Here is a 24,572-nt window from a genome sequence, read left to right as displayed (position 1 = left end):
TTAACCAGTGGAACAGCTTGCCTCCAGAAGTTGTGAATGATCCAACAATGGAAGTTTTAAAGATGTTGGATAACCATTTGTCTGTAGTGGTGTAGGGTTTCCTTCCTAAGCAGGGGGTTGGACTAAAGGACCTTCCAGCTCTATTCCAATTGATTGATTGACCTTTATCTATCAGCTATCAACATTTGGAAGGATTGCAATCAAGGCCATGGTTTAATTCAGAGGAATCCACATGTATTTGCTGCCCTAATCAAGAGATGGGACTGATTTTGCAGGAATTCAGAACAATGTATTTCAGTTTATCTTCTGTTTCATTCTGAATTGACCTGTCAATCCTCCAATGGAGCAATTATGTCCAGAACATGAACCCGATATCTAGGCCAATGGTAATGGATGGGCAGCTTTTGCTCTCTTTTAGAGGACTGTCTTTTTAAGAACACCAGCCAAATCAACTTAATGGCCAGTTTGCTGAAGGCAAGAAGGAACTGCTAGAGAAAAATAATAGCCTAATAAAAACTACACCAGATTACAACGTCCCTTTGGATTTGGTTTATTTGTACATAAGCAGTGTGGACACCATAATCATTTGTTTAGAACCAGAATTGATGTGTGTACCCAAAGCTTTCTACAATCTCTCAAATATCTAGATAAACCATGTATATCTGTCCTCAAAAAAGGAATGAATGTGTCCCCCTCCCCCCAAAAGGAAATTGTATAAAAGCTAATGAAAGACGCTGTAAGAAAAAAAAGTTAGCTATTCAAGTTTCATTTCAAGTTGCCACTTATTCTCTTAATAAGCTTTTGCATCTCCAGAGAGTGATCTTTTCAACATCAGATCACACATAGAGCTTTCTATAATTGCAAGTTTCAGGGCACCTAATGATAATGGAATAGGAGACAGCCATTTCTCAGTCTATGGTTTCTAACGAGGATATCTTGCCAATTTGACTCCGTTGCTTCCAGAATTCATCCTGGTCACAACATTCATCAAGGTAAGATCTAACGTAGCAACTTGCCTACATATACCCCCTGTTCAAATAATTAATAACTATTACAGATGCTGGGGAACCCCACTGAGTTAGGGTGGTGTGAACATACTTTATCTTCAAACTCCCGGAATGGTTCCTTCATTGCTTAAAAAGCAAACCAGAACTATGATAGAGATGAGGGGTTTCCCCACCACCACCAGTGTAATAGCAAATAACTAGAAAACAGACTAAGAAAAGCAGAAGATAAATGTAAAACATATATTATCTAAGCAGGAAGTTCCTGGTATTACATGAAAAGGGAACTGCTCCCAGCCTGAATAAAAATACTTAGAGAAGCATTGTTCTGTGCAATTTTCACATCTATTTATGTGTGTTCCAGCATAACTCTGGAACACATTGAACAATTTCAACCAAACCTGGTACACAGATGACTTACTCTCTGGAAACAAATAGTGTGGGGATAAGACAATCCCAACACCCTTTGGTGTGTGTGTGTGTGTGTGTGTGTGTGTGTGTGTGTGTCTGTCTGTCTTGGCACACAGGTGGCATGCAGATCCCTCTCTATGGGCACATGAGCTGTCACCCCAGCTCAGCTTCACCACGCATGCGTGGCCCGCTGATTTTCGGTTCTCTGCTGTGTATGCAGCAGAGGGGCGGGTTGCATGCGGAAGAGGTGACACTATAGATATAATTCATTCCTTTTCCTGCCTAATACAGGATTAGGATAAAGAAATACCCAGGCAACCCCGGGTTATCAGCTAGTGTGTTATAATGTATTAGAAATCTGTATGCTGCCTTAGTTAGGAAGGTAGCACACGGAATAGGATCAAAACATCAAGAAATAAAAGAACAAACATCCCAGTAAAATATATGCCATGCATTGAGTATGACTAACCCCAACAAACCACTGCCAGGAAGCCCCTTTCTACCTTGTACTCGAAAGCATTTTGGTTGCTTTCTATGGCTTTATAAAAGCCCAACAGAGTCATGTGGACCTCAGGAGAAAACTGCTCCACAGGACAAGTGTAGCTAGCAAAAAGGCATGTCTTTTCTGTCAGGGGAAAAAACGCCTGATATCTGAGATCAATGGATCGTGGCTGATTCCCTTCCGCATATCTTTTGAGATATTGAGAAAAATAAAAGTCTTTAAAAGTATTCTAATTAATAAACAAACTTTAATAATAAAATAATAAAAGTAAATGAAACAGAAAATAACTAATGGTTACATTTTGATAATGAAAGCTACGTCTGCCAAGTTAGCAGGCGAACAAAGAAGAAAGGAATTTTGGAATGTGTAACGCGTGCGCAATAAATCACTTTCAGATAACATTTTGTTTTATGACCTGCGCAATAAAGCTTTCTTAGTTTAACTCTTGGATGTCAGTTTAGGCAGTTCAGACCTAGCAAACTTTTTAACATCGTGACATTTTCGGTCCTGCAGGATGACACTGATGTACAGCTGGGACCAGCAGAACATCAAATGATTCTGGGTGGGCAGAAATAGCTGGAGGAAAACAGTTCATTAGGTAAACAGATCCTAAGCCATGATGAGCTATATGCAGTAGGTAACTGGTAAAACCATAAACTCTACCTGGTTGCCCAATGGTACACCAGTTCAGCCCACAGACCACATGGATAAAATAAGAAGTGTTCATAACTAGCCTTGTAGATTACTTGTAGATTTCTAGTGATCTTCAAAGGTTGCACCATGTAGAATGCCTTGTAATTGTTCAAAAGGGAGATAGTCATGGTACAAGTGATTGTGAGAAGACATTTCTCACAATTTCCTGAAAGTTAGAACAATTAATCAGTGGAACAACTTGTGTCCAGAAGTTGTTGATGCTCCAACACTGGAAGATTTTAAGAAGAGATTGGACAACCATTTGTTTGAAATGGTATAGGGTTTCCTGCTTGAACAGTGGGTTGGACGAGAAGACCTCCATAGTCCCTTCCGACTCTGTTATTCTATTATTTCAGTTCAGAAAGAGATACAATCACTGCCCAAGGTGGAATGCCTGCTGGTTACAGCTGTCACCTAACTGAGATGTTAGTTGTTGCCAATAGTCTATGGAGATTCTCAGTCATCCATGTCATGGTTGCCTCAAAGATGCTTTTTCAAGAGGCAACTGGATTTTCTGGATTTTCTTTGAAGATGTTTCCTTCTCATCCAAGAAGCTGGGTGCACTATTAAAGGCCTGAGAGACCATCACGGAAAAACCTTATCTATGTGGTTGCCAAGACTGAACACTAACTTGGTAATGCACAATATCCCTCTCTCCTCTCCTCCCTTCCCTCCTCTCCTCTCTTTCCCTCCCCTCCTTTCCCCTCCTCTCCTTCCCCCTCTCCTCTCTTCTCCTCTCCCCTTCTGTCCCAACTTCTCCTCCCCTCCTGTCCCCTCCCCTCCTCTCTCCCCTTCCCTCTTCCCCTCCTCTCTTCCCCTCCTCTCCTCTCCCCTCCCCTCCTCTCCTCTCCCCTCCTGTCCCCTCCCCTCCTCTCCTTCCTTCCTCTCCTCTTCCCTCCTCTCTCCCATTCCCTCCTTCCCTCCTCCCCTCCCCTCCTCTCCCTTCCTCTTCTTTCCTCCTCTCCCTCCCTCTCCTCCCCTCTCTTCTCTCTTCTCCTCCCCTCTTCTCTTTCTCTTTCTTCTGTATCCACTTTAAGATAGTTTGGGGAAAACTTTCCTCACAAGAGCAAATACTATTTTAGCCTCATTACTTGATGATTTGTGTTTTGGATCTAACTTCTAAGGTTATGAGAGAAAGAATGCCAGCTTGTGATGAGACAAGGAAGATAAATATTTTTATGTGCTGTGCAAAAAGGACCACACTGATTGTTCCAGGTTCCTGTGATCCTGATAGGTTAGTCTTTGTCTCTTTCTTCCATGGAAGTATATGTGTGTGAAGGAAATAATGATTAGGTAAAGGTGAAGGTTCCCCGCACACATATGCACTAGTTGTTCCTGACTTGGTCCGAAGACGTCTCTGTGATCATGTGGCTGGCATTGCTAAATGCTGAAGGCACACGGAACACTGTTACCTTCCCACCAAAGTGGTCCCTATTTTTCTACTTGCATTTTTACATGCATTCGAACTGCTAGGTTGGCAGAAGCTGGGACAAGTAACGGGAGCTCACTCCATTAGGCGGCGCTAGGGATTTGAACCGCCAAACTGCTGACCTCTCTGATTGACAAGCTCAGCGTCTTAGCCGCTGAGCCACCATGTCCCGATTAACATGGCTAAAATCTGTGGTATTGCATGTCTTAAAGGAACTGTTGGAATCTTAATGGGGTCAGTTCAATTTGATTTATTTCCATTTGCTTATTTCATATTTTAGGGATGTTGCTTAAGCAACCGTGATCCGAGCCTTGCAAGTGAAATGGCTCATAAGATGGGGATGCTGGGTATTATAAACTTATTTTAATAAGAGCACAACAAAACAAGAACAAAAACATACAAACTAATTGAGCTCCTGACAATTTGTAATTGCGCAATACAGCTCTCATCAGATTGCAAAAGCATTGTTTCACATAGACTAAAACAATTCACCCCAAAAGAAAGAGTGCATTAAAGTTTACGTATTACAATGGCATATAGAAAACAACAGCATGCCTGCAGAATGAACAAGTTCGTCTTCTAACATGGAAACTGTCTGCCCAGAGATAATTAGTCATCCAATAATGAGGATGAACATCTAATTGCTTATTCTAAAGCCCGTTTCTTTATGATGCATTCATTTATTCATATAAAGCTTTGTCTAAGCAATTTGATTCTCCTTCTCTTTTTTTCCCTATAGTTACATGGTTATGAGAATTCATTCTAATACAGACGGAACAGGGAGGACACAAAAAGAATTACATTCTGCCTTGTTTGGTGGGCTTACAAATTTGAGTGCTGGCTGGGTGGCTTAGCTATCTGGACGAATCAATTAACAGTAGAAAGAACAGTTCATTTTCCTTTTGGAGAAAATAATAAATTCAGTTCAGAGCCAAAGATCACATAATAAACAGCCATTGCCTAAATGCTCAAAGGCTTTCCAAAGATATTCAGCCTAAGGAGAACTGTGGCATAAGAAGACAGAATGCATTTATTAGGGAGCTTTGCGCTTATATCAGAAGTATCCAGGCACTTCCAGGTTGAAAAGATTAGTCGGTCACATGACCATTACCCAGGGGACACTCAGTTGGAGGCTCCTTTTATGTCCCTGGCAGGAGCTAGAGCAAAGGACGTGGGCTCACCCCATCCCACAGCAGCACTCGGGTCTTGAACATGGTCTTGCTAACTTCCAACAAGCGTCCTAACGAGGAGTGGGTTCCGGCAGTCACTACTGCCGGTTTGCTCATGGCCGCGCCATGCATGCACTTGATGCATGCTGTATGGGCATGCACATTGCAATAAAAATTGTTCTGCGCATGCGCAGAAGCAAAAAAACCCAAGATGGCGGCACCTACGGCACCACCCAGAGAACCAGTTTGGGGGTGTCACAGGCCTGGGTCGCTGCTGATTTCATATCTTATTGTCCAAGTATTTAATACTGTGTTTCCTTTTAGGAAATATTCCATTTTTTTACCCAAAGGGAGGGCTCAGAATTTTCAATGGCCCTGACAGTGGTGTCAGTAAGCATCAGTTCTTGGTAGGGTCACTCTTGTGGTTAATTTTAAAAGGAAAGGGGTGAAGCTGAAAGCAATCTATAATAAAAGTGAGGAGGGGTAGATGTTTTTAAAAAGTCAGTTCAGCTAAGAGAAGGAGAAAGAGTGTGAGAAGTTTCATATCCAAATATATTTTATTCTTTATACTGTTTCCATCTTCCCTTAAAATATTAACAGAATCCTCAATGGTCTGAGAATCAGTGTTTCCAAGTTAATCAAATTGGCAAACCTCCTCAACACCCAAAATAAGTTATCCAGTCCTAATACACATATCAAAAGCAAACACAATCAGAGTTAATTAAATTGTGTTTCCCAGGGGAACTGCATGTTCACAATACAATACAATAATAGAGTTGGCGACCCAGGCCGCCAAACCACTACTGGTCCAAACTGGTAGGAACCCACCACTGGTCCTAACACAAGAGAGGGAGAGGAATTTTATAGGAAGAGGGAGTATGGTTATACTTAGACCAGTTTTTATCAGTCTTAGCAACTTTAAGAAGTGTGGACTTCAATTCCCAGAACTCACTGGCCAACCACGTTGGCTGGGGAAGACTGAGGGTGGACATCCACACCAGAGGTGGCACTGTTTGTTCGGGCAAACCGGTAGTGGCGGCACTGCCCAGATGTCATCGGGGGCACTCTGAGCATGTGCAAAAGGGCCGTGGATGCTCCCAGTTCCGAGTAGTGAAGAGTGGAGCATTTCATGCCTGATCCACACCTCTTAAAGTTGCCATGCTGAGAAATGCTGACCCAGACCATTTTGAATTCTTACATTCTCTGGCTTGTAAGTTTCCCAAGATCTGCAAAGATCAATAATACAAATGCAGGACATACTTTTCACACACAAAAAAAGACACAGTAGAGAAAAAAATGCCTAGGTACGCTTTCTATAGAGGGAATCACTGCAATTATAGGGAAGAAGTCATTCCTCTCCTGTCCCCTGGCAGAGACCTTGGCAGTCCTGTGGCAGTGGCTTCAGAATAAATGGAGCTGCCCTTAGGAGAAGAGGACAGTTCCCTCCCACATCGACAGTAAAACAGCGGTCAAAAGTAGTGAAACGGTGAGAGCCAGAAAACCTTTCACCTCCCAGCAGATAAGGTGAGACAACCAGCCATGCTGAGAGTCTCTGCTTTCCTTTTCCTCTGTTATTAAAACGGGAAATAAAAAACAAACAAAAGAGACAAAGCGAAAAAAAAAACCCAACAAGGATTCTAGTGTTGCCACCAACATTATTGCTGTAATCACTGTTAATCTATCTCATAATCTCATCATGTCTCAAGGCGTTATTTAGAACCTTGAAAGTTGAAATGATATATCTGAGAATATATTCTAGTCTCCCACCAGATTAATTGTGGAACTCTTTGACATTTTCTGACAGTTAGAACAATGAATCAGTGAAATGACCTGCCTCCAGAGGTTGTGGGATCTCCAGCATGGGAGATCTTTAAGAAGAGATCGGACAACCATTTGTCTATAATGATACATGAGTTTCCTTCCCTGGGCAGGGGGTTGGACTAGAAGACCTCCAGATCTGTTATTCTGTTATTCTCTTATTCTGAAATGTTGGGTGCAGGCATCTATCAGCCCTACTTACTTGCCAGGCTTATTTTGTGTCTGTGTGTTTCACTATGATTAGTCTTATTTTAAAAAGTATAGGGAGGGGAACAAAAGGCAAGAGAGATGGAATGTTACTGTAAGGCAGTTCAAATAACTAACGGGTTTATTGCATGCTAACACTCTCTATAACCCTGATGGCGAACCTATGGAATGCGTGCCTGAAGTGGCATGTGGAGCCATGTCAGCTGGCATGTGCGGTGGCGCCCGTTCCTCTTCTGGGTTTCTGGCGTGCATGCGCCGATCACCTGTTTTTTGCATGTGCGGCAATGCTGGAAACCGGAAGAGCTGTGTACATGCGTGCCGGCCTGCTGATTGTCACATGTGCATGACTGGAAAACAAGCATGCATGTGCTGGAAACCGGAAGTTCATTTCCCAGCACGCGCATGCCCACTAGACACTTTCTCTTCCGGGATGCGTCCCCGATGAGTGTGACCCCATGCACACGCTCCCTTTTCAGCACTCGGTGCCGAAAAAGTTTGCCATCACTGTTCTATAAGAACCTGTAATATTAATGCTCAAAGCAAATTGGTGGTATAAGAGTCAACAGAATTCAAAATGGGTTGGACTTCGATCTCTTGTGGGCATGAGGGGACTCAAGGCTGATGAGGTTCTTGAACCCTCCCTTGGGCTCAGCCTGGTTACCTCCTACTTCTACACTGATTCTGGTTGGGTAGGCTTGGATTTTGGCCAAAGAGATTTTCCAACTCGTGCTTGCCTCTTACTCCCAAGCTTATGCAAACTTACTGGATGGAGTTCTCAATGCGAGTGATGGTGAGGAAAGCTGCTAGATTTGCAGTGTAGGATGAGATGACGATCAAGGCAAACAGCCACCAGGCACCCATCATCATTCGAGTTGCCAGTGTAGTATAGGGAACTTCTCCCCCTGTGGAGCAAGAAGGGTAGAATGATAAGAATTTTAATTGCAGAAGAAAATCCCTTATTCTTAAGGAACATGCTCATATAAAACAGCATCATTGATATCAGTGTAGGAAAAGAATCTTGGAGTTCTAGGATGGAGTCCACAACATCTAGAGATGAAAATATACTATTCCATGATACTTAGTAAGAGGATCCTCTTAAATAGATTTCTGCTTTTTATCAAGAAACCTGGTTCAATATGTAGCATAATGAGCAATTTCTATTACTTTGCAAGTTTTTTTTGCTATTGATTTTAATTAACTCTCTGGAAATGTAGATATTTTTCAGAAAGCAATCTGATATCAACCCATCTATATATAAACACACCATCCGATTGTTCTTTAGTATAAAAAGGCACAAGGACAGTTTCTAAATACAATAATGCACACACAGACATTAGAGGGAGAAAAGAGAAAGAGGGTGGTATTAATTTATATTCAGCCATTAATATCCAAGGGTTTTTTTCTCTTTGTGGTTAAGTTAATTGATAAACTAAAAACATTTTAAAAGTGCAACCAATTATTAAACAACGCAGTCAATCAAATAATACCTCTATATAATTTTTATATCTGGAGATAAATACATATATTTGCATTGATAAAAGAAAAACAAAAAATCACCTTCCTTCCTTCCTTCCTTCCTTCCTTCCTTCCTTCCTTCCTTCCTTCCTCCCTCCCTCCCTCCCTCCCTCCCATCCACCCACCCACCCACCCTGTCATCTGTGATCGTGGCCCTGGCGGGATTCAATCAATTTTTTTACTACTGGTTCTGCGGGTGTGCCTTGGTGGGCATGGCTTGGTGGGAGTGGCAGGGGAAGGTTACTGCAAAATCCCCATTCCCTCTCGATCAGCTGGGACTCGGGAGGCAGAGAATAGATGGGGGCAGGGCCAGTCAACTGGTATTTACCGATTCTCCAAACTACTCAAAATTTCTGCTACTGGTTCTCTAGAACTGGTCAGAACCTGCTGAATACCACCTCTAGACTGTGGGTTGTTCATTCTGTGAACATGAATAATTTGGTTGATATATATAGAGACAGAAAAAATAGCTTATTCAAATACTCTTGGTTTTGAGAACACAGCAGAAATACCTATAGAATAGATGGATGTGTCAGAATGATGAAGGAATACATTTCATTGACTCGTTCTTCAGTTGCAATATACGGTATGTTTTCTCTTAGGGGAAAAATTATTACATGTGCAGAAATTAATATAAAAGTCATTCTGAAAGTCAGAAAAGTGTCAGGGTGATGGACACGAATCTGAAATCTGCAAGCGAAAAAGACATGATACTACCAAAACTTTTTTCTCTTTCCTTTCTACCCCAGTTGTGTCTGAATCCATTATTCACCTACTTTGCTGGTCATAAACCTAGACACAGAAGAAATATGGACAGTAAACTGCATTGAACAACCACCAAAATTCGTTCGAGTTTCCTCTCACTTATTTTGAAACTGGATCTAGAATAGTCAACTTCTTTCCCATGTAATACAGTACCGTGCTAAAGAAAATGGTCAGAGAATGGGAGGTAAGGCAAGAGGACTCTGTATAGGAAGTTAGCACCTACCCCTCTCCTAGAAAAATGAAATGTTTTAGGAAATATTAAAAAGACAGAATATTTCCCCTAAAAGGGAGGCAGAAACTCAGCTCCTACTTTTGTCAATGGGCCATTAAGGCCTGGGCCAGTCTTTTCTACACAACAAAGATCCACCTCCTTCAGACAGAGCCATAATAGGAAGCCCAAAGCCCTTTGATTACATCATTGCCCAGCAAGGCTCAATCAAGCTTGGGTGTCAGGACAGCCTACAGAGTTGCCCCTGCATGATCCCATGGGAGTTTGACAACCAATCAGAATACAAGCTCAAATTCAAAAGCCCAGAGAGGGCATAAAACCCAGGGACTCTCAGCATCCCCTTTTCCCCTAGGACCTCAAACCATGTGGTCCTGTCCAGCATCAATAAACCTTCTTCCCAAGCAACTACCATTAATCCAGTGTCTTTCCCCCCACTTGGAACTGAACCCAGAAGGATATTTCTTCCAACAACTCCTAAATAAATAAAATGATATCAATCATATATGGTTTCCACCAACATGTTCTATTTCCTTGTGTGAAACAGACAGCAATTATGTGTAGGATACATGCCTGGTTGTGTTTGTGAACCAGAGGTTTCAACTTAATCCTGATTGCAGCTTTTTTATTTTATTTCTCCTGATGATGGCAGTACAGGGGACAAACCCCAGTATTTTGAATTTAATTTCCAATACACATTCTCTTTTTAACGATCCTGTAATCCCTTACATCAGGATGGAGTTGATCATTTACTGGCCGGATGCCCTTCCTGATGGAGTTAGCAGCAGATATTTTCTCTTTGCGCCCAAACAGAGAAATATCTGCCGTTACCTAGGATCAAATTCACAGCCTCCTGATTGTGAGAAAAGAGCTCCACTCTAAGCCACCAAGCCACCCCCCAATACATATCCAATATTCACTCATAAAAGTGAATTGAATATTGAATTCCAGGGTTTTTTGTTTCCATCAATGCTAAATCAGGTATTTTATTATGATGATCCCATTAAGGACATCCTTTACCACTTTCTTGATTGTAACCATTTGATTACTAGGTGTATATTAAGAAAGAATTGCCTACTAAAAAATTAAATAAAGACTGCTATGTCCACCCTATTCTCCTGCAAATGCCGAGTTAATTATAAATGGTGTCTTTGATGCAGGTAAGTTTTGTCTTTAAAAACAAAACCCATTATTAGGTAACATAGGATCAGCATTGCTGTCTTATACATTTTGAATGTCTACCTAGTTCTGAAAACTTATTGTTAAAAAAAATAGGATCTTGATTCTATCTGGATAGTTTAATTTGATATTTGACTTCAGGAAGATGAAATGTCTAACTTCTGAAAACCTAATATCAGAGCTGAACATTAAAAAAAAATAGAGTATTTTTATCTTATCCTCTTTTTTATGATTTTTTAAAAACTTTTCAATCAAAAAGCAAATTACATTTGAACTATACTTTTTTAGGTAGGCATATAGAATAAATCCAATAGATCTGATTGCTCCTTTCACCATCCAGTGTCAATCTCCATAATTTGCTGTGAATTTAATTGAAAGGAGTAGACTGATAAAAAGGAAACCTGTAATTTCTCCAGATATTTTTTAAATCACATCCTCATTTTTTACAGCTCTTGAATAAAACCTAAAAGCTATTCCCTACCTTCTTTATATGCGGTGAATTGGCAGGAGAAATAGAAGAACTGAAAGTCAATGTTAGGCTTTCTTTTATCCATAAATGAAGCTCTTAAATAAAAATTTCAAGAGGAATAGAAAACTGGGGGTGGAGCTGAGAATTGGATCTCGCTGGACTGACATCCTGTCAGAGAAATTGTGTGCAATACAATGATTTTCAATTTACTAACCCCCTCTGGGGGTGATGTCATGGAGCTATCTTTTTTCAAAAGACTTAATAGCTGGTGCTCTCTGAGCTTTGTGTTTTTCTTACGCAAAGCTGTTTTATTACCTAACTAATTAAGATCATCAGTGCTAAAATGGTAATGAAATGTCTGCAAGAAAACCACCAAGCCCAGAGAGCACCCAGGATTCCACAGTTCAACCCTGAGCTACAGGTGTTCTTTTCAGAGGTGGTATTCAGCAGGTTCTGACCAGTTCTGGAGAACCTTTGGCATTTTGTCATGCCGTCCACATGACCACAGAGATGTCTTCGGACAGCGCTGGCTCTTCGGCTTTAAAATGGAGATGAGCATTCCCCCAGCCGGGAACGACTAGCACCAGAGCTGTGTTGCTCCCGATTCGCCCTGATTTGCCTGATCCTGTAGGGGCGGCAATGGGAGGCAACAGCACCCGCGAGCACAAGCCAACCAGTAGTAAACCAGTTAGCAACCCACCACTGACTACTACACATGTGCAAGGGGAACATTTACCTATATGGTGGTAGGACACAGAACTGAATGTTCAACCCTGTTCCTATCCATTTTAAAGGTCTCTGATGAACGCTGATGGGGTGGTGGTGGTGCACAGGGGTCAGTATTTATGTTCTGACCCAGCCTTAGCAAGTAATGATAAGCCGCTTACTCATGAGTACAAAAAAACCACCCCTTTTCAAACAGGGTAGGAAGAATCTTTCATTCACGTGGTTAAACAAAAATCAAACATAATTAGTCCAAACACATCTGGCCAACAATTCCAAATTGCCTGCTGTATCCTAAAAGTGGACGGTTGCCTGTGACAACCGGCCACTCCCAAACCCCTACTATTTATTTCCCAGGTGGGTGGTGGGTGGCAGTGGCTAGCATCGACATCTGCTTTTCCTTGAGAGCCAGCTTATTGTTTTCCTTTGCTCTACTCTCTTTTCTTCTTTGTGCATATGTGCATCTGGGATGGACCCCGGAGGTGATATTCAGTCGGTTTGGACCGGTTCAGGCGAACAGGTAGCAAATATCGCGGGGGAGCCTGCCCACTTGCCCCAGCCACATTCAGCCACGTTTCTGAGGCCAGGTGCATACATGGAAGGCACAGGCGTGAGCAAAAGTGCAGGTGCAGAAGGTTCATGCGCAGGAGGTACATGCCCGCACAACCCGGTGGTAAAAATAAATAAAACCCACTGCTGCCGACTCTGCCTCTGATGCTATTTCCTTACCAGAGCTTTCCAAATGCTCCGAAACTGGCCCAGGCTCTTCCTCAACCTCCTCCTCATCGGACTCTGCAGCTAGCTGGCAGCCGATGGGCCACGACAATTTACTTCCCTCTTATTTCACATTCCCATGAAGTTTCTGAGTGAGGTGATCCAATAGTTTGAAGTGGTGCTTTGTATATCTCCACCTGAAACTGTCTGAACAATATTTTGGAAGTCTCATCTCAGTTTCTGGACACTGTGAGAGCTTAGATGGGAACAACAGCCTTCAGCTCAACCCAAGCAAACCAAGAGTGGCTTTGAGTCTTTAGAGGTCCTGTGTTTGGGGATCTTCCATCTTTGGTTATGGAGGAGATAGTACTGCCTTAGACAGAGTCAGTGGCCAAAGTGGAAGGTCACCTGGATTCCTGGCTGCTGCCTGAAGAGGATATGGAAATCATGGCTTGGAGGGACTTTGTATAGCTTTCTTTGTGTTTTCCATTAGTTGCAACTGATTGGAAGGCTTTTCTCATAGTCCCTCATGACCATATGACTTTCTGTTTGGACTACTACAGTGCACTCTACATGGGGTTGCCCTTGGACTATTCGGAAGCTTCAGCTGCTGAAGAATACAGTGACATGGGGGTGTTAATGGCGCTGGTTAATTGGAGTCTACGGCTTCATGAGCTGCATTGGGTACTAGTTTGATTCTGGGGTATAACCAGAGGTGGCATTCAGCAGGTTCTGACCAGTTCTGGAGAACTGGTAGCGGAAGTTTTGAATCGTTTGGAGAACTAGTAAATACTACCTCTGACTGGCCCTGCCCCCTCTATTCTCTGACTTCCGAGTCCCAGCTGAACGGGAGGAAATGGAGATTTTGCAGCAACCTTCCCTTGGAGTGGGGAGGGAATGGAGATTTTACAGTAACCTTCCCCTGCCACGTCCACCAAGCCATGCCCACCAAGCCATGCCATGGCCACTAAGCCACAGCCACAGAACGGATAGTAAATTTTTGGAATCCCACCACTGGGTATAACTCAAGGTACTGATAGTTATCTTTAAAGCCTTACATGACTTAGGGATGAATTACCTATCAGACTGTTGCTTTCTGGTTGATTCTACTGGTTCCATCCAATCTGGAAGGAAAAGTCACTGCAAGTACCATCAGCAAAGGAATATGACCTAGTAGCATCACGAAAAAGAGATGTTCCTATCATGGCACCAACCCTTCTGAACATCATCTCTCCTGAGATTACGTTCTGCCCTACACTGCTGGTCTTTTGTAAGTCTTTGAGGACTTCGTTTTGTGCCCATGCTTGGTAATTGAGATGAATGAATGAATGGATGGATAAATGAATGAATATTATAATTGAGCTCCACCTGAGATATTTCACATCTGCAGTAGTGGTGGGGCAATATGGCCAGTAATGCTGAAGATACTTTGGAATGACAATGGAAAAGCAGGGAGGAAAATTCAATATACAAGTGAACAAGAAGGAAGAAAATATGGAGGAAGTTTTATTCTTCTTTAAAAATAAAGATTCAGACTCTAGAAAGAGTGTAGAGAAGAGCAACAAAGATGATTAGGGGTGATTAATAGAGGCTAAAACATATAAAGAATAGTTGCTGGAATTGGGTATGTCTAGTTTAATGAAAAGGTGGACTAGTGTGTGTGTGTGTGTGAGATGATAGCAGTGTTCCAATATCTAAGGGGTTGCCACAAAGAAGAGGGAGTCAAGCTGTTCTCCAAAGTACCTGAGGGCAGGATAAGAAGCAATAGGTGGAAACTAATCAAGGAGAGAAGCAACTTAAAACCAAGAAGAAATGTCCTGACAGTGAGAACAATTAATCAGTGGAACAATTTGCCCCCAGAAGTTGTGAATGCTCCAGCACTGGAGGTTTTTAAGAAGAGATTGGACAACCACCTGTTATTCTATTCTATTCTGTTCTGTTCTGTTCTGTTCTGTTCTCCTCTGCTCTGCTCTGCTCTGCTCTGCTCTGCTCTACTCTACTCTACTCTACTCTATGTTTTAAAAAAGGGGGAAATAGAAAAGGCTTTTCTTTTTAAATCTATAACAGCAAAATGCAGCAGAGAAAAGATATAAAAATATGAAATGTTCATAATAAAATCCTTTCATGAAAAAATATATAGAATTTATATATTTCACTACCTATGCAATTGCTTTATTGGTGTTCCAAAACATTAATAACTCTATCATGCTAAAACAACCAATAGAGCAAGAACAAAATAAAATGATATTTTTCATAAAGTTGTAATATAAGTTTTTAATATACTCCATTCTTATTTTAAAACATTTTAAAAGGCAAAAATGAAAAAAAAGTAATATTAGCTAAGATTAAGCCCACAAATCAAATATAGGAAAAAATTTCATAAAGAATTTTGCATCCTACTGTTCATTTTAGATAAGTAGGAATATCCAGAAATAATACCAGTGTCAACATTCACAAGCTGAACTCATTTTATCTAGATACATTAAATTTCTTAACTAAAATCTTGAAATCTCAAAAAGGAAAGGAAGGAAGGAAGGAAGGAAGGAAAAGAAAGGAAGAAAAAAGTGAAAGAAATTAAAGAGAAAGAAAGAAAAAAAGGAGGGAAGGAAGAAAGGAAGGAAGAAAGAAAGAAAGAAAGAAAGAAAGAAAGCTAGCTAGCTAGATGATAGATAGATAGATAGATGATAGATAGATAGATAGATAGATAGATAGATAGATAGATAGATAGATAGATAGATAGATAGATAATCAAGTAATTGGATTGAAAAGCACCTGTTTAGGCTGGCATCAATCAAACCACACCACAATTGTATCAGGTAGCATGTGTGTCTCAAACTTCTATTGTCTATTGTCCATCTAATGGTCTCCAACCATTTCTATTGTTCCACCAGCACCCTGAGATTGATATGCTATAATTAGTGTATACAGTGACAACATTTTGTTGGAGTGTTTTCTTAATGGGGGTGGGGGGATTTTAAATGGTTTCAAGGTTAGGCATGATAGAGCCCTACTTTTAGGACTCCCCCCCCCATCCCAAAATATAGCCAAATGGACATGTTACTGTTTTAAAATGAGTCACCAATCTTCTCTTACTTGCCCCATTTTATCTACACAGTAGGTCTTTTCATTTTACCCACAGTAGCTTTCTGTACTTGCTTTAATTCTGAGCTATCCTGGCAAGATATGGATGAATGCTCTGCTCTCCAGCCCCTCTTCAATGTTCCTAACCTTTTAAAATCTACTGCAGCCTTCCCACCTGCTGATTTTCAGATGAGTTGTAATTATACCACCCAAAATTCTTAGCTAGGAAAATTGTCAGTCATGCTAGCTGCAGTTCAGCCCAACCTATAGTATACCAAGACTGTTTACTACTTGTTTCAGATACCACTATTTCCTATCAAAAAATCATAGTTTCCATGTCTATCTAACCAGGAGAAAGGTGGAGAAAATGTGTTATTTGGATATTTATATTTCTGACCTTCAGTAATATTTTTCTTTTAACAGTTAATCCCCTATCACCAGCAAAAGTATTACCAGTCCTTATCAACCTGCTCCAGTTCATTTCTAGCTACGATTTGCTGAAGAATAATGAGAGCACCAATTATTTCAGTTAGACAAGCTCCACTACAACGTATTTATAGGCCATAGACAAATGTTGCAGCTCTTAAACAGGAAAAAAAGTTTTCTCCTCGTTAATTGATCTCTGTGCCTCTTAAAAGAAAGTCATATAATGAGCCACAGAAGCTGACAGTTTGCGTGGGCATCGAGGTGAAGATCAGCAAAACGGAAAATAAGAGAAGTAGGAAATTCACGACTTGTGTTTGCATTCTGTATGTTTCTGATTTGAAACTGGTTACACATCCAAGAGTTTTTTCTACTTCAATTCTGATATAAACAAGCTTTATACGCAGCAGACTATATGGATCACTAAATCTGTAACTATCTTGCCATACTCACGCAGAGGAATATAGATGGAGATACAAACACCCGCTCCCTATCTCTCCACACTAATAGTTTTGGTTATGATTTTATCCCATACAGTATGTTATGCAAACAGCATTCTTCCCAAAAAAATTTTATCCCAACAATGTCGGAGAAGTAACATGGGGGAATATAAGGAAGCAAGGGAGAGGAGCAAGGGAGAAGGAGAGGGAGAGAGAGGGAAGAGACGGAGAGAAATACCCTTTTGGATCTTCTAGCCCCATGATGGTGAACGCAGAGCTCTCTGCGGGTATGCGAACCGTGCATGTGCACAAGCCCCCCGCCGGTTAGCTGATTTTCAGGTCTTTGCCGCACATGCTGGGGGAGCTCATGCAGGAGAGGTGTGCACATGCATGGGGATGGTGTAGTGAAGGGGGGGTCACACATGCATGCGGCAGGGGAAGGGGCATGCTGGGGGATTCATGCATGCATTGCATTATGGGTGCGGGTGCCCGCTGGCACATGCACACGTGTGTGCTTTCAGCATGCGACGACAAAAAGGTTAGCCATCACTGTCCTACCCAAATAATAATAAACCAGCCCCCTCTTGGCTCTCTTCTTACCCGTGTTTTTAATCCATGTAGGCCAGGGGTGTCAAACTCACATTTTTCATGGCTTCGTCATGTGACATATCATGACTTTTTTTTCTCCTTCACTAAACTGAGCGTGGCCAGCACGTGACGCATCCGGCTCGCAGGCCGCGAGTTTGACACTCCCGATGTAGGCCTTTGTATTGATATGGAAAATGATTTTAATTACTGGGTGTGCTTATTTTTTGGTTTTTGTTTAATTTACACTGAATCATAGCTATAGGACAACATGAATATTGTATTTTATTTAAAACTAGCTGATAACCCAGCATTGCCTGGGTATTTATTTATCTTTGTTCTGTATTAGGTTGGAGCCTCCTTGTGGTGTACATGGCAACTCCTCTGTGCTGTACAGTAGACACCATCTTAAGGCACAACAGGCTGTATCTTAACACTATCACACTAATGCACACTATCACTGTCAAAAGTACGGTGATTTGGCACTATAGATATAATTAATTTCTTTTTGTTTCAGCAGCCCAGCTGTTCCATAGTTATGCTGGAACACACACACACACACACTGACGGGTGTTAGGGGTGTCCTCTCCCACAGTATTTGTTTCCAGAGAGTAAGTCATCTGTGTACCAGGTTTGGTTGAAATTGCTTGAGGTGTTCCAGAGTTATGCTGGAACACACACACACACACACACACACAGCCATTTTTATATTCATAGATGTTTTGCTTATTAGCCACTTTGAGAATTAATTCTAGTTGAAGGATAAGAAAAGAATGTAATAAATAACGACAGTTTAAAAAAACACACCTCTTTGCCTGTCCTCATAGACAAACATTATATTTTTGAATGGTTGATCTAGGAGGAAAGTTATACATAAAGCAAGTAGTTGTAGATTTTTATGTTTTCCCTAAATGCATTTGTATAATTAAACTATACTGTACATCTGCAAATGTCAGGAACTATACTTAAGTCAGATGAGCATCAAAGCTGCTAAAAATCAGGCACTGAGACTTTTAGAAAAGTGTTCCTGGATCTAAAGTCTCTTCCACTTTCTTGGATTGTTCTTGTTTTTAAAAAGTGGGCCAGATGCTTGGACTGAAACACAAAGCTGGAAAAATCCTGTTCAGGTGAGGATGCATGGCAAGGCTATACACAGAAGAAGCAATGAACATCTGCAGAATATGATTTCTGCAATAATACATTGCACTGAATCATATAATCAAAATAAGATAGGGGAGGGCTTAGAATGGAGAAATCAGCAGTATTCCAAGTTGTTCTTCAACTCTCATTCCCATTGAGAAGCATTGTTGTTCAATCACTAAATATCTTCCAACTCCTGATGACCCCATGGCTTCCCTGTTCTCCACTGACTTCTGGAGTTTGCCCAAATTCACATCCATTGCATCGATGACAGTACCTAACCATCTCATCCTCCGCCAACACATTTGGCCTCTCGTACTTCAGTTTCATGGCAGGAAAGATACCGTGAAGGCATTCATCCAGGGACCCCCCTCCCTTTAAAAAAAAAATCAGAAAGACGAGGCAGTCAGGGAGGCTATATATAACATTACAGATAAGATAGTAAAGGTTACAACGCTTTCTGCCACCTTGCAAAATAAAGAAAACCGTGAGGAAATTTCCAGTAAAAGGAATGAAACACACCTTGATGATAAGCTTGGTAGATAAAAGGCCCTTTTGCAGAAAAAGAAAGCTGAAGAGAAAATTGGAAACTTCAGTACAGTATTCAGATGAAAGGACACAAAATAAATCTCTCTCAACTTTTGCTTTAAAGCAGGGGACACGACATGCAGAAACAGGGCTGCGCAAACAAGTGAAGCTCTCTCCGTAAGATGTAGGTAGCACCTGAAAACAGGCTTGTCCCCAATCTGTGGGAAAACCTCTCTCCAACAAACCAGTCCCTGGTGCCCCAAAGGTTGGAGGTCACTGTTCCCCCAAAAGCACAAAGCAGACTCCTGGTCCTGACAAAACCCCTCTTATTAAACGAATGTGAATTCCTCTCATTCACATTCAGCAGAAGCCTGGTAAACAGTCTTTCAAAGGTGAATTTATGACCACAGAACTTATCTAGCTTGGAAAGCTGCCATCTAAATATTTTCCAAATGCATTGCTGTGAAAGGAAAGACTTGGCACAGAGTCTCTGATATTCACAGACAGATCTCCACACTCCTGAAATGAATGAACAAATGGACGAATTGTTTCCTGCAAAAGCCCACTCCCCGTTCGCTCTTCTTTTATTTCCTATGGGAGGGGCCAATCACCGTCCACTTGTGGCTTTACTCCCAAGTCGACTGTGATTTCTTAGCTGTTCTTTTCTTTTGGCAGTTCTGCGCATGCACACACAGGGAACAGGCTCCAGCTGTTCCTCTGCCTCATTGCTGTCTAGCTCCAAAGGCAGCTGAGAACTGCCAAACAGCCTTGGCCCCATCTCTGCCTCCGATGGAGAGCCCTCGTCCGAGCCTTCCCTAGCCTCCAGGACTGGCCCATGTTCCTTCCCAACCTCCTCACTGTCCAATTCTGCTGCCAATTTCACTGGTTTGGTTTGGTTTGGTTTATTTGGATTTATATGCCGCCATTCTCCAAAAGGACTCACTGGCTGCTGGCAGGCCACAACAGCTGCTACTTTAGAGGTCTTCAATTGCTTTTGTAGTTTCTTCAACAGCATTTGTTCCTAATGCTAGTCCGAATAGCTCTGTGATGTACCTGAGTGGGCTCTCCAATCATAGGCTCTTTTAAACGCCTGGATAAACTTACGAGCAATATGTTTCTAAAAGTTATGGCCAAGCGTGAGACATCTGTAGAGTGACCTAAACTTTTGCTCTCGCTTAATATTCTAGTGCAGGTCTTTCCTTGTCAAACAAATAACAGATGAAGAAAACTTGTTCCTACATGTCTCCTGCTGAACTATATATATCTCCCCCGCTGAAGGATTTCCATTCTATTGCAATGCCCTTAATCCTATCCTTGTAGTTGGGACAAATGTATAGTGTGGCAAGATATCCTGAGGAGAGCAATTGCAAAATTCTTCACAGAGGTAGAAGACGGTGAAATAATATACAGGTTTCTTACGTCCTCCTTCTGGAGGACTTCGCAGCAATGCTCCATGCTATTCCTTAAGTAGATATATGGTCTTCCCCAATGTACAATAACTTCACTCCCTTGTCAGAAGTTAGAGGGCTAAATAATTACTTGGTTAGCTGTCAGAAAAACATCCTGTTTAAATCTAAGGTTTCATTGTGGAACTACAATTAATTCCATACCTAGCAAATTTTTGAGGGGTGAAAGAAGGCAAGTAAATGGGTTGCAGGATCCAATGTGAGTTGGTCATTGAGACCAAAGGTTTATTCCCCTAAGCTTTAAGATTTGTGTTGGAACCCATCCTCAGGGAACTTTTCACTGTCCAATATATGTTCACCGGGCTGTTCTGCATGTTGTATTTCTATGGTTGCTGGTTGTGCGCAGATTTTAGTTGTTAATTAGGGTGTTGATGGCTGGGTATTATCATTAATTGTTGTTTCCTTGTGCTGCCACACCCATGGCTGAATTTTTTTCTTCTTTGCCAAAATGTCTTTCAAAGGGTGGCTCAGTGGCTAGGATGCTGAGCTTGTCGATCAGAAGGTCGGCAGTTCAGAAGTTCGAATCCCTAGTGCCGTGTAACGGAGTGAGCTCCCGTTACTTGTCCCAGTTTCTGCCAACTTAGCAGTTCTAAAGCATGTAAAAACTGCAAGTAAAAAATTGGTGGGAAGGTAACAGCGTTCCGTGTGCCTTTGGCCACATGACCATGGAGACATCTTTGGACAGCGCTGGCTCTTCGGCTTTGAAACGGAGATGAGCACTGCCCCCTAGAGTCGGGAACAACTAGCACGCTTGTGTGAGGGGAACCTTTACCTTTACACCATCTTTCATTTCCTAAAGTTTAAGTTTTATATTGTGAATTCTTCTTTTCTAATGCCAATATATGAAAATATTTTCTTTCCACTCATTTTTTTTTAAACCCAGAGACTTGTGCTCCCTGCAAATTTAAAAATGAGTGTAATTTTAAATTTTAGGATGGGAAAAATATATTAGTTTTGGATTGTACTTTCTGCTTGCACATTTAATTCTCTTTAATTCCCTCAGTGAAAAGGGAATTATACCTGTGAATGTTGGCAGACACGTAATCTTGACATACCTTCAATTTTTTAAATAACATATTATGATGCTAATTCAAAATGATGGGGTTACATGAATGAGTTTATTTTTTAAAAAACAATCAGAATGTTGGAAAAACTATTTCTTTAATTATATCCAGAACAAATTAGCTTAGCCAACTGCTGAATTCTTCAGGAAGCAATAACACTTAGACTCATATACATGCCCCATGGTGCTTTACAGACCTCTCTAAGCAGTTTACAGAGTTAGTATATTGCCCCCAACAATATTGCTCATTTTACCAACCTCAGAAGGATGGAAGGCTGAGTCAACCTTGAGCCTGGTGAGAATCGAATTCCTTGATTGAGCATTGAGTAAGCTTGTGTTCAGTGTTTTTATTTTTTTTATACCAGAAACAGGAAGTAAACATTTTCTTTACCAGAAACAGTAAGTAAACACCATGACCATGGAATGCTGTAAGCAGCCATTAATTTGGGTCAGTTACTAAGCATCCATAATGCAGTAATGTGACCAAGGGAGTGGGTGGGTGGGAGGGAATGACATCAGAACTTCAAAACTAGATCGTCAGTCTCTTTTTCAGACTGTTGTAACTTCAAATTGGTTGTAAGTCAAGGACTATCTGTAATGTGTATCTCCAGAGGTAGAGTTCCTTAGTAAAATGAATGTCTTTCCTTGAAACTTTTAAATGTGGATTCCCCTATTTGCTGGTTGCTGAACCCAATCAAACTACTTGGAAGAAGAGTCTAAAACAATTTCGTGAAATCTTAACATCTATGATTTTATGCTTTGGATTAATTCCATGGCTGTCCATTTCCACTCGTACGAAACCATAGAACTGGAGAGCAAGTTTTGTGAAGCCAACACTGATGGCTTTCATTCAAAACATTTTGGGTCACATAAATTTTCTCCTGGAACATTACAAACCTAAAGAGACTCTGCATGGTTAATTAAGAATAAATGTCAATAGAAAAGAATATTCTCACAGGATAATAGCTTTGTGCCAGCAGGGATATGCCAAAGGAAAGATAAGTAAGACAGAGTAATTTATTAAGCACTGTACACTCCAAGCGGTACATTTCTGGAGATTATTGCACGCCTTGGGTGGGAATATAAGGAGCAAGACTGAAGGATGAGTGGCTTTAAGTAGGGGAAAAAAGAAACCATAATCACCCCATAGCAAGTCCCTTGCTGAATCTCTTATTGCTCTTTTGTAATAAAATATAAGGACAGAAAATAGCCATCTCTGCTCTTTCGTTACGTATAAAGCTACAATGGACTTTTACTGGTTTCATTGAGAACCATAATGTTGAACGTGTAACCAGTCTGTTAAGATTTATTGGTTCTCTCAACCAAAGCCTATTAGGTGATCATTTTAATGTAGAGTCCTTTATTTATTTGTTAAATTTATATGTCATCCATCTCATCGAGATGACAACTCTGCCATAAATTTGTTTAAATTAAAATTAAATTAAATTTACATTTTTAAAAATGGTTTAAAATGCAAACAGCCACATGATGTGTTAAGAGTAAAAGACCATTGATTTTTTTTAGAGCAAGCAACACAGTCCAAATACTTTAATTTTAACTTCAACTCCCTCCTTACAGAAAGTGGAAAAAAACAGTCTTTTGATCTTCTTGTCCAACCTTCTCCAAAATTTATAACTACATGGTGACCGAGTATAGGACCATAAAGAAAACTATGAAATTATATAATTATTTAAAGTTTGGACCTATCCTTCCCATCAAGAGGTTCTTAAGTTTAAAAAAAACACACCATGAAAACATTGCAACTGGCATCTTATATGTAGTCTCTGAACCACCTTTTTATAATCTAAGAACTTTCCCTAAAAGCGGGCTATAAAATTTTGACAGCAAAGGAGTAAATTTTGAAGAGCCATTTCCCCATTTTCTCCATGGACAAAAAAAGAGGCATAAATAAATTCTGCGAAAACTGCCTTCCTGTGGCGAAAACATTATTTTTATATAAAATATTATCTCCCTGAACATTTAAAGATTTTCAAACAATGATATTTTTTGTTTGTTTGTTTTATAATGTTTAATCCAATTTTTAAATTACTGGTATGTGGAAAAAAAGCTATACAATACTACCTATTCAAAAGATAAACTGAATAAATTACTATAATTTATTTATTAAAAGTAGAAAAGTGAGTCAGGAAAATAGTAACAGGAACAAAATAATAACTGAAACAAAATAATAACCCAGCACTCTAAGTCCACTAAGACAAACAGGTTTTAGTGGACAGTAAAAATATCTTGATTCTATTGATTTGCCAACAGAAATTTCATAATTATTCTTCTGTTTTTGAGAATATTGTTCCTTCCGTCCATCCAACTTACATATTGACATATCAGTTCATCATTTCTTTTACATTGTTGAGCAGTGAATGACTGAATATGTGATTGGTCTAAATGGAGTTGATCTTACCAATTTTGTCCACCTATATACAGGATTCTTCATTAATTCAGGAGAGAATCAGTGTTATCTCCTGTGAGGAAACCTATCTGTTATGGTGACAACATTGTGGGTATATAGCTGGTATTGGGACAGAAAGAAAGGACAGAGACATCGTTGATGTATCATTCTCCCCGATGGCATATTAGTCAGGGTTACTGAAATATCTTAGAAAAGCCTTTGGGCCCTGGTTTACTTTAGCATCATGTTGTGCTTGATATACAACATTGAAGAAGGCTAAATGTTTTATCCCCACTATTTAGGCCAAGGATCCATCTAACAGAATGGTTTTCCAGGAGCTCCTTTGCAGCAAAGGATGTCATCAAAAAGGCACAACAAAGAATGTTCTTTCTGGGCCAATTCAGGAAGCTCAAACTACCCAAGGAGCTGCTGATACAGTTCTACAGAGGAATTATTGAATCTGCCATCTGCACCTCTATAACTGTCTGGTTTAGTTCTGCAACCCAACAAGACAGACACAAACAAACTTCAGAGGACAATTAGAACTGCAGAAAAAAACAAATGCTACCAACCTGTCTTCCATAGAGGACCTGTAAACTGCACGAGTCAAAAAGA

At 40.7% G+C, this 24,572-nt stretch overlaps 1 protein-coding gene across 2 annotated transcripts in view; it reads right to left on the bottom strand.

Annotated features, from left to right (window-relative positions):
- Nucleotides 1-24,572, bottom strand: part of GRID2 (glutamate ionotropic receptor delta type subunit 2) — a gene marked incomplete at its 5' end in the record, with an annotated part of 1,118,477 nt that overhangs the window by 158,499 nt on the left and 935,406 nt on the right. For both annotated transcript variants that reach the window (XM_081960469.1, XM_081960470.1), the window contains one exon: nucleotides 7,997-8,135. In XM_081960469.1, the coding sequence (XP_081816595.1) occupies nucleotides 7,997-8,135 (139 nt within the window). The remainder of the gene's footprint in view (nucleotides 1-7,996; nucleotides 8,136-24,572) is intronic.

This window comes from Natrix helvetica (assembly GCF_964273705.1).
Source record: "Natrix helvetica genome assembly, chromosome: 7".
NCBI lineage: Eukaryota > Metazoa > Chordata > Lepidosauria > Squamata > Natricidae > Natrix > Natrix helvetica.
This window is presented reverse-complemented; position numbering and strand designations above follow the sequence as displayed.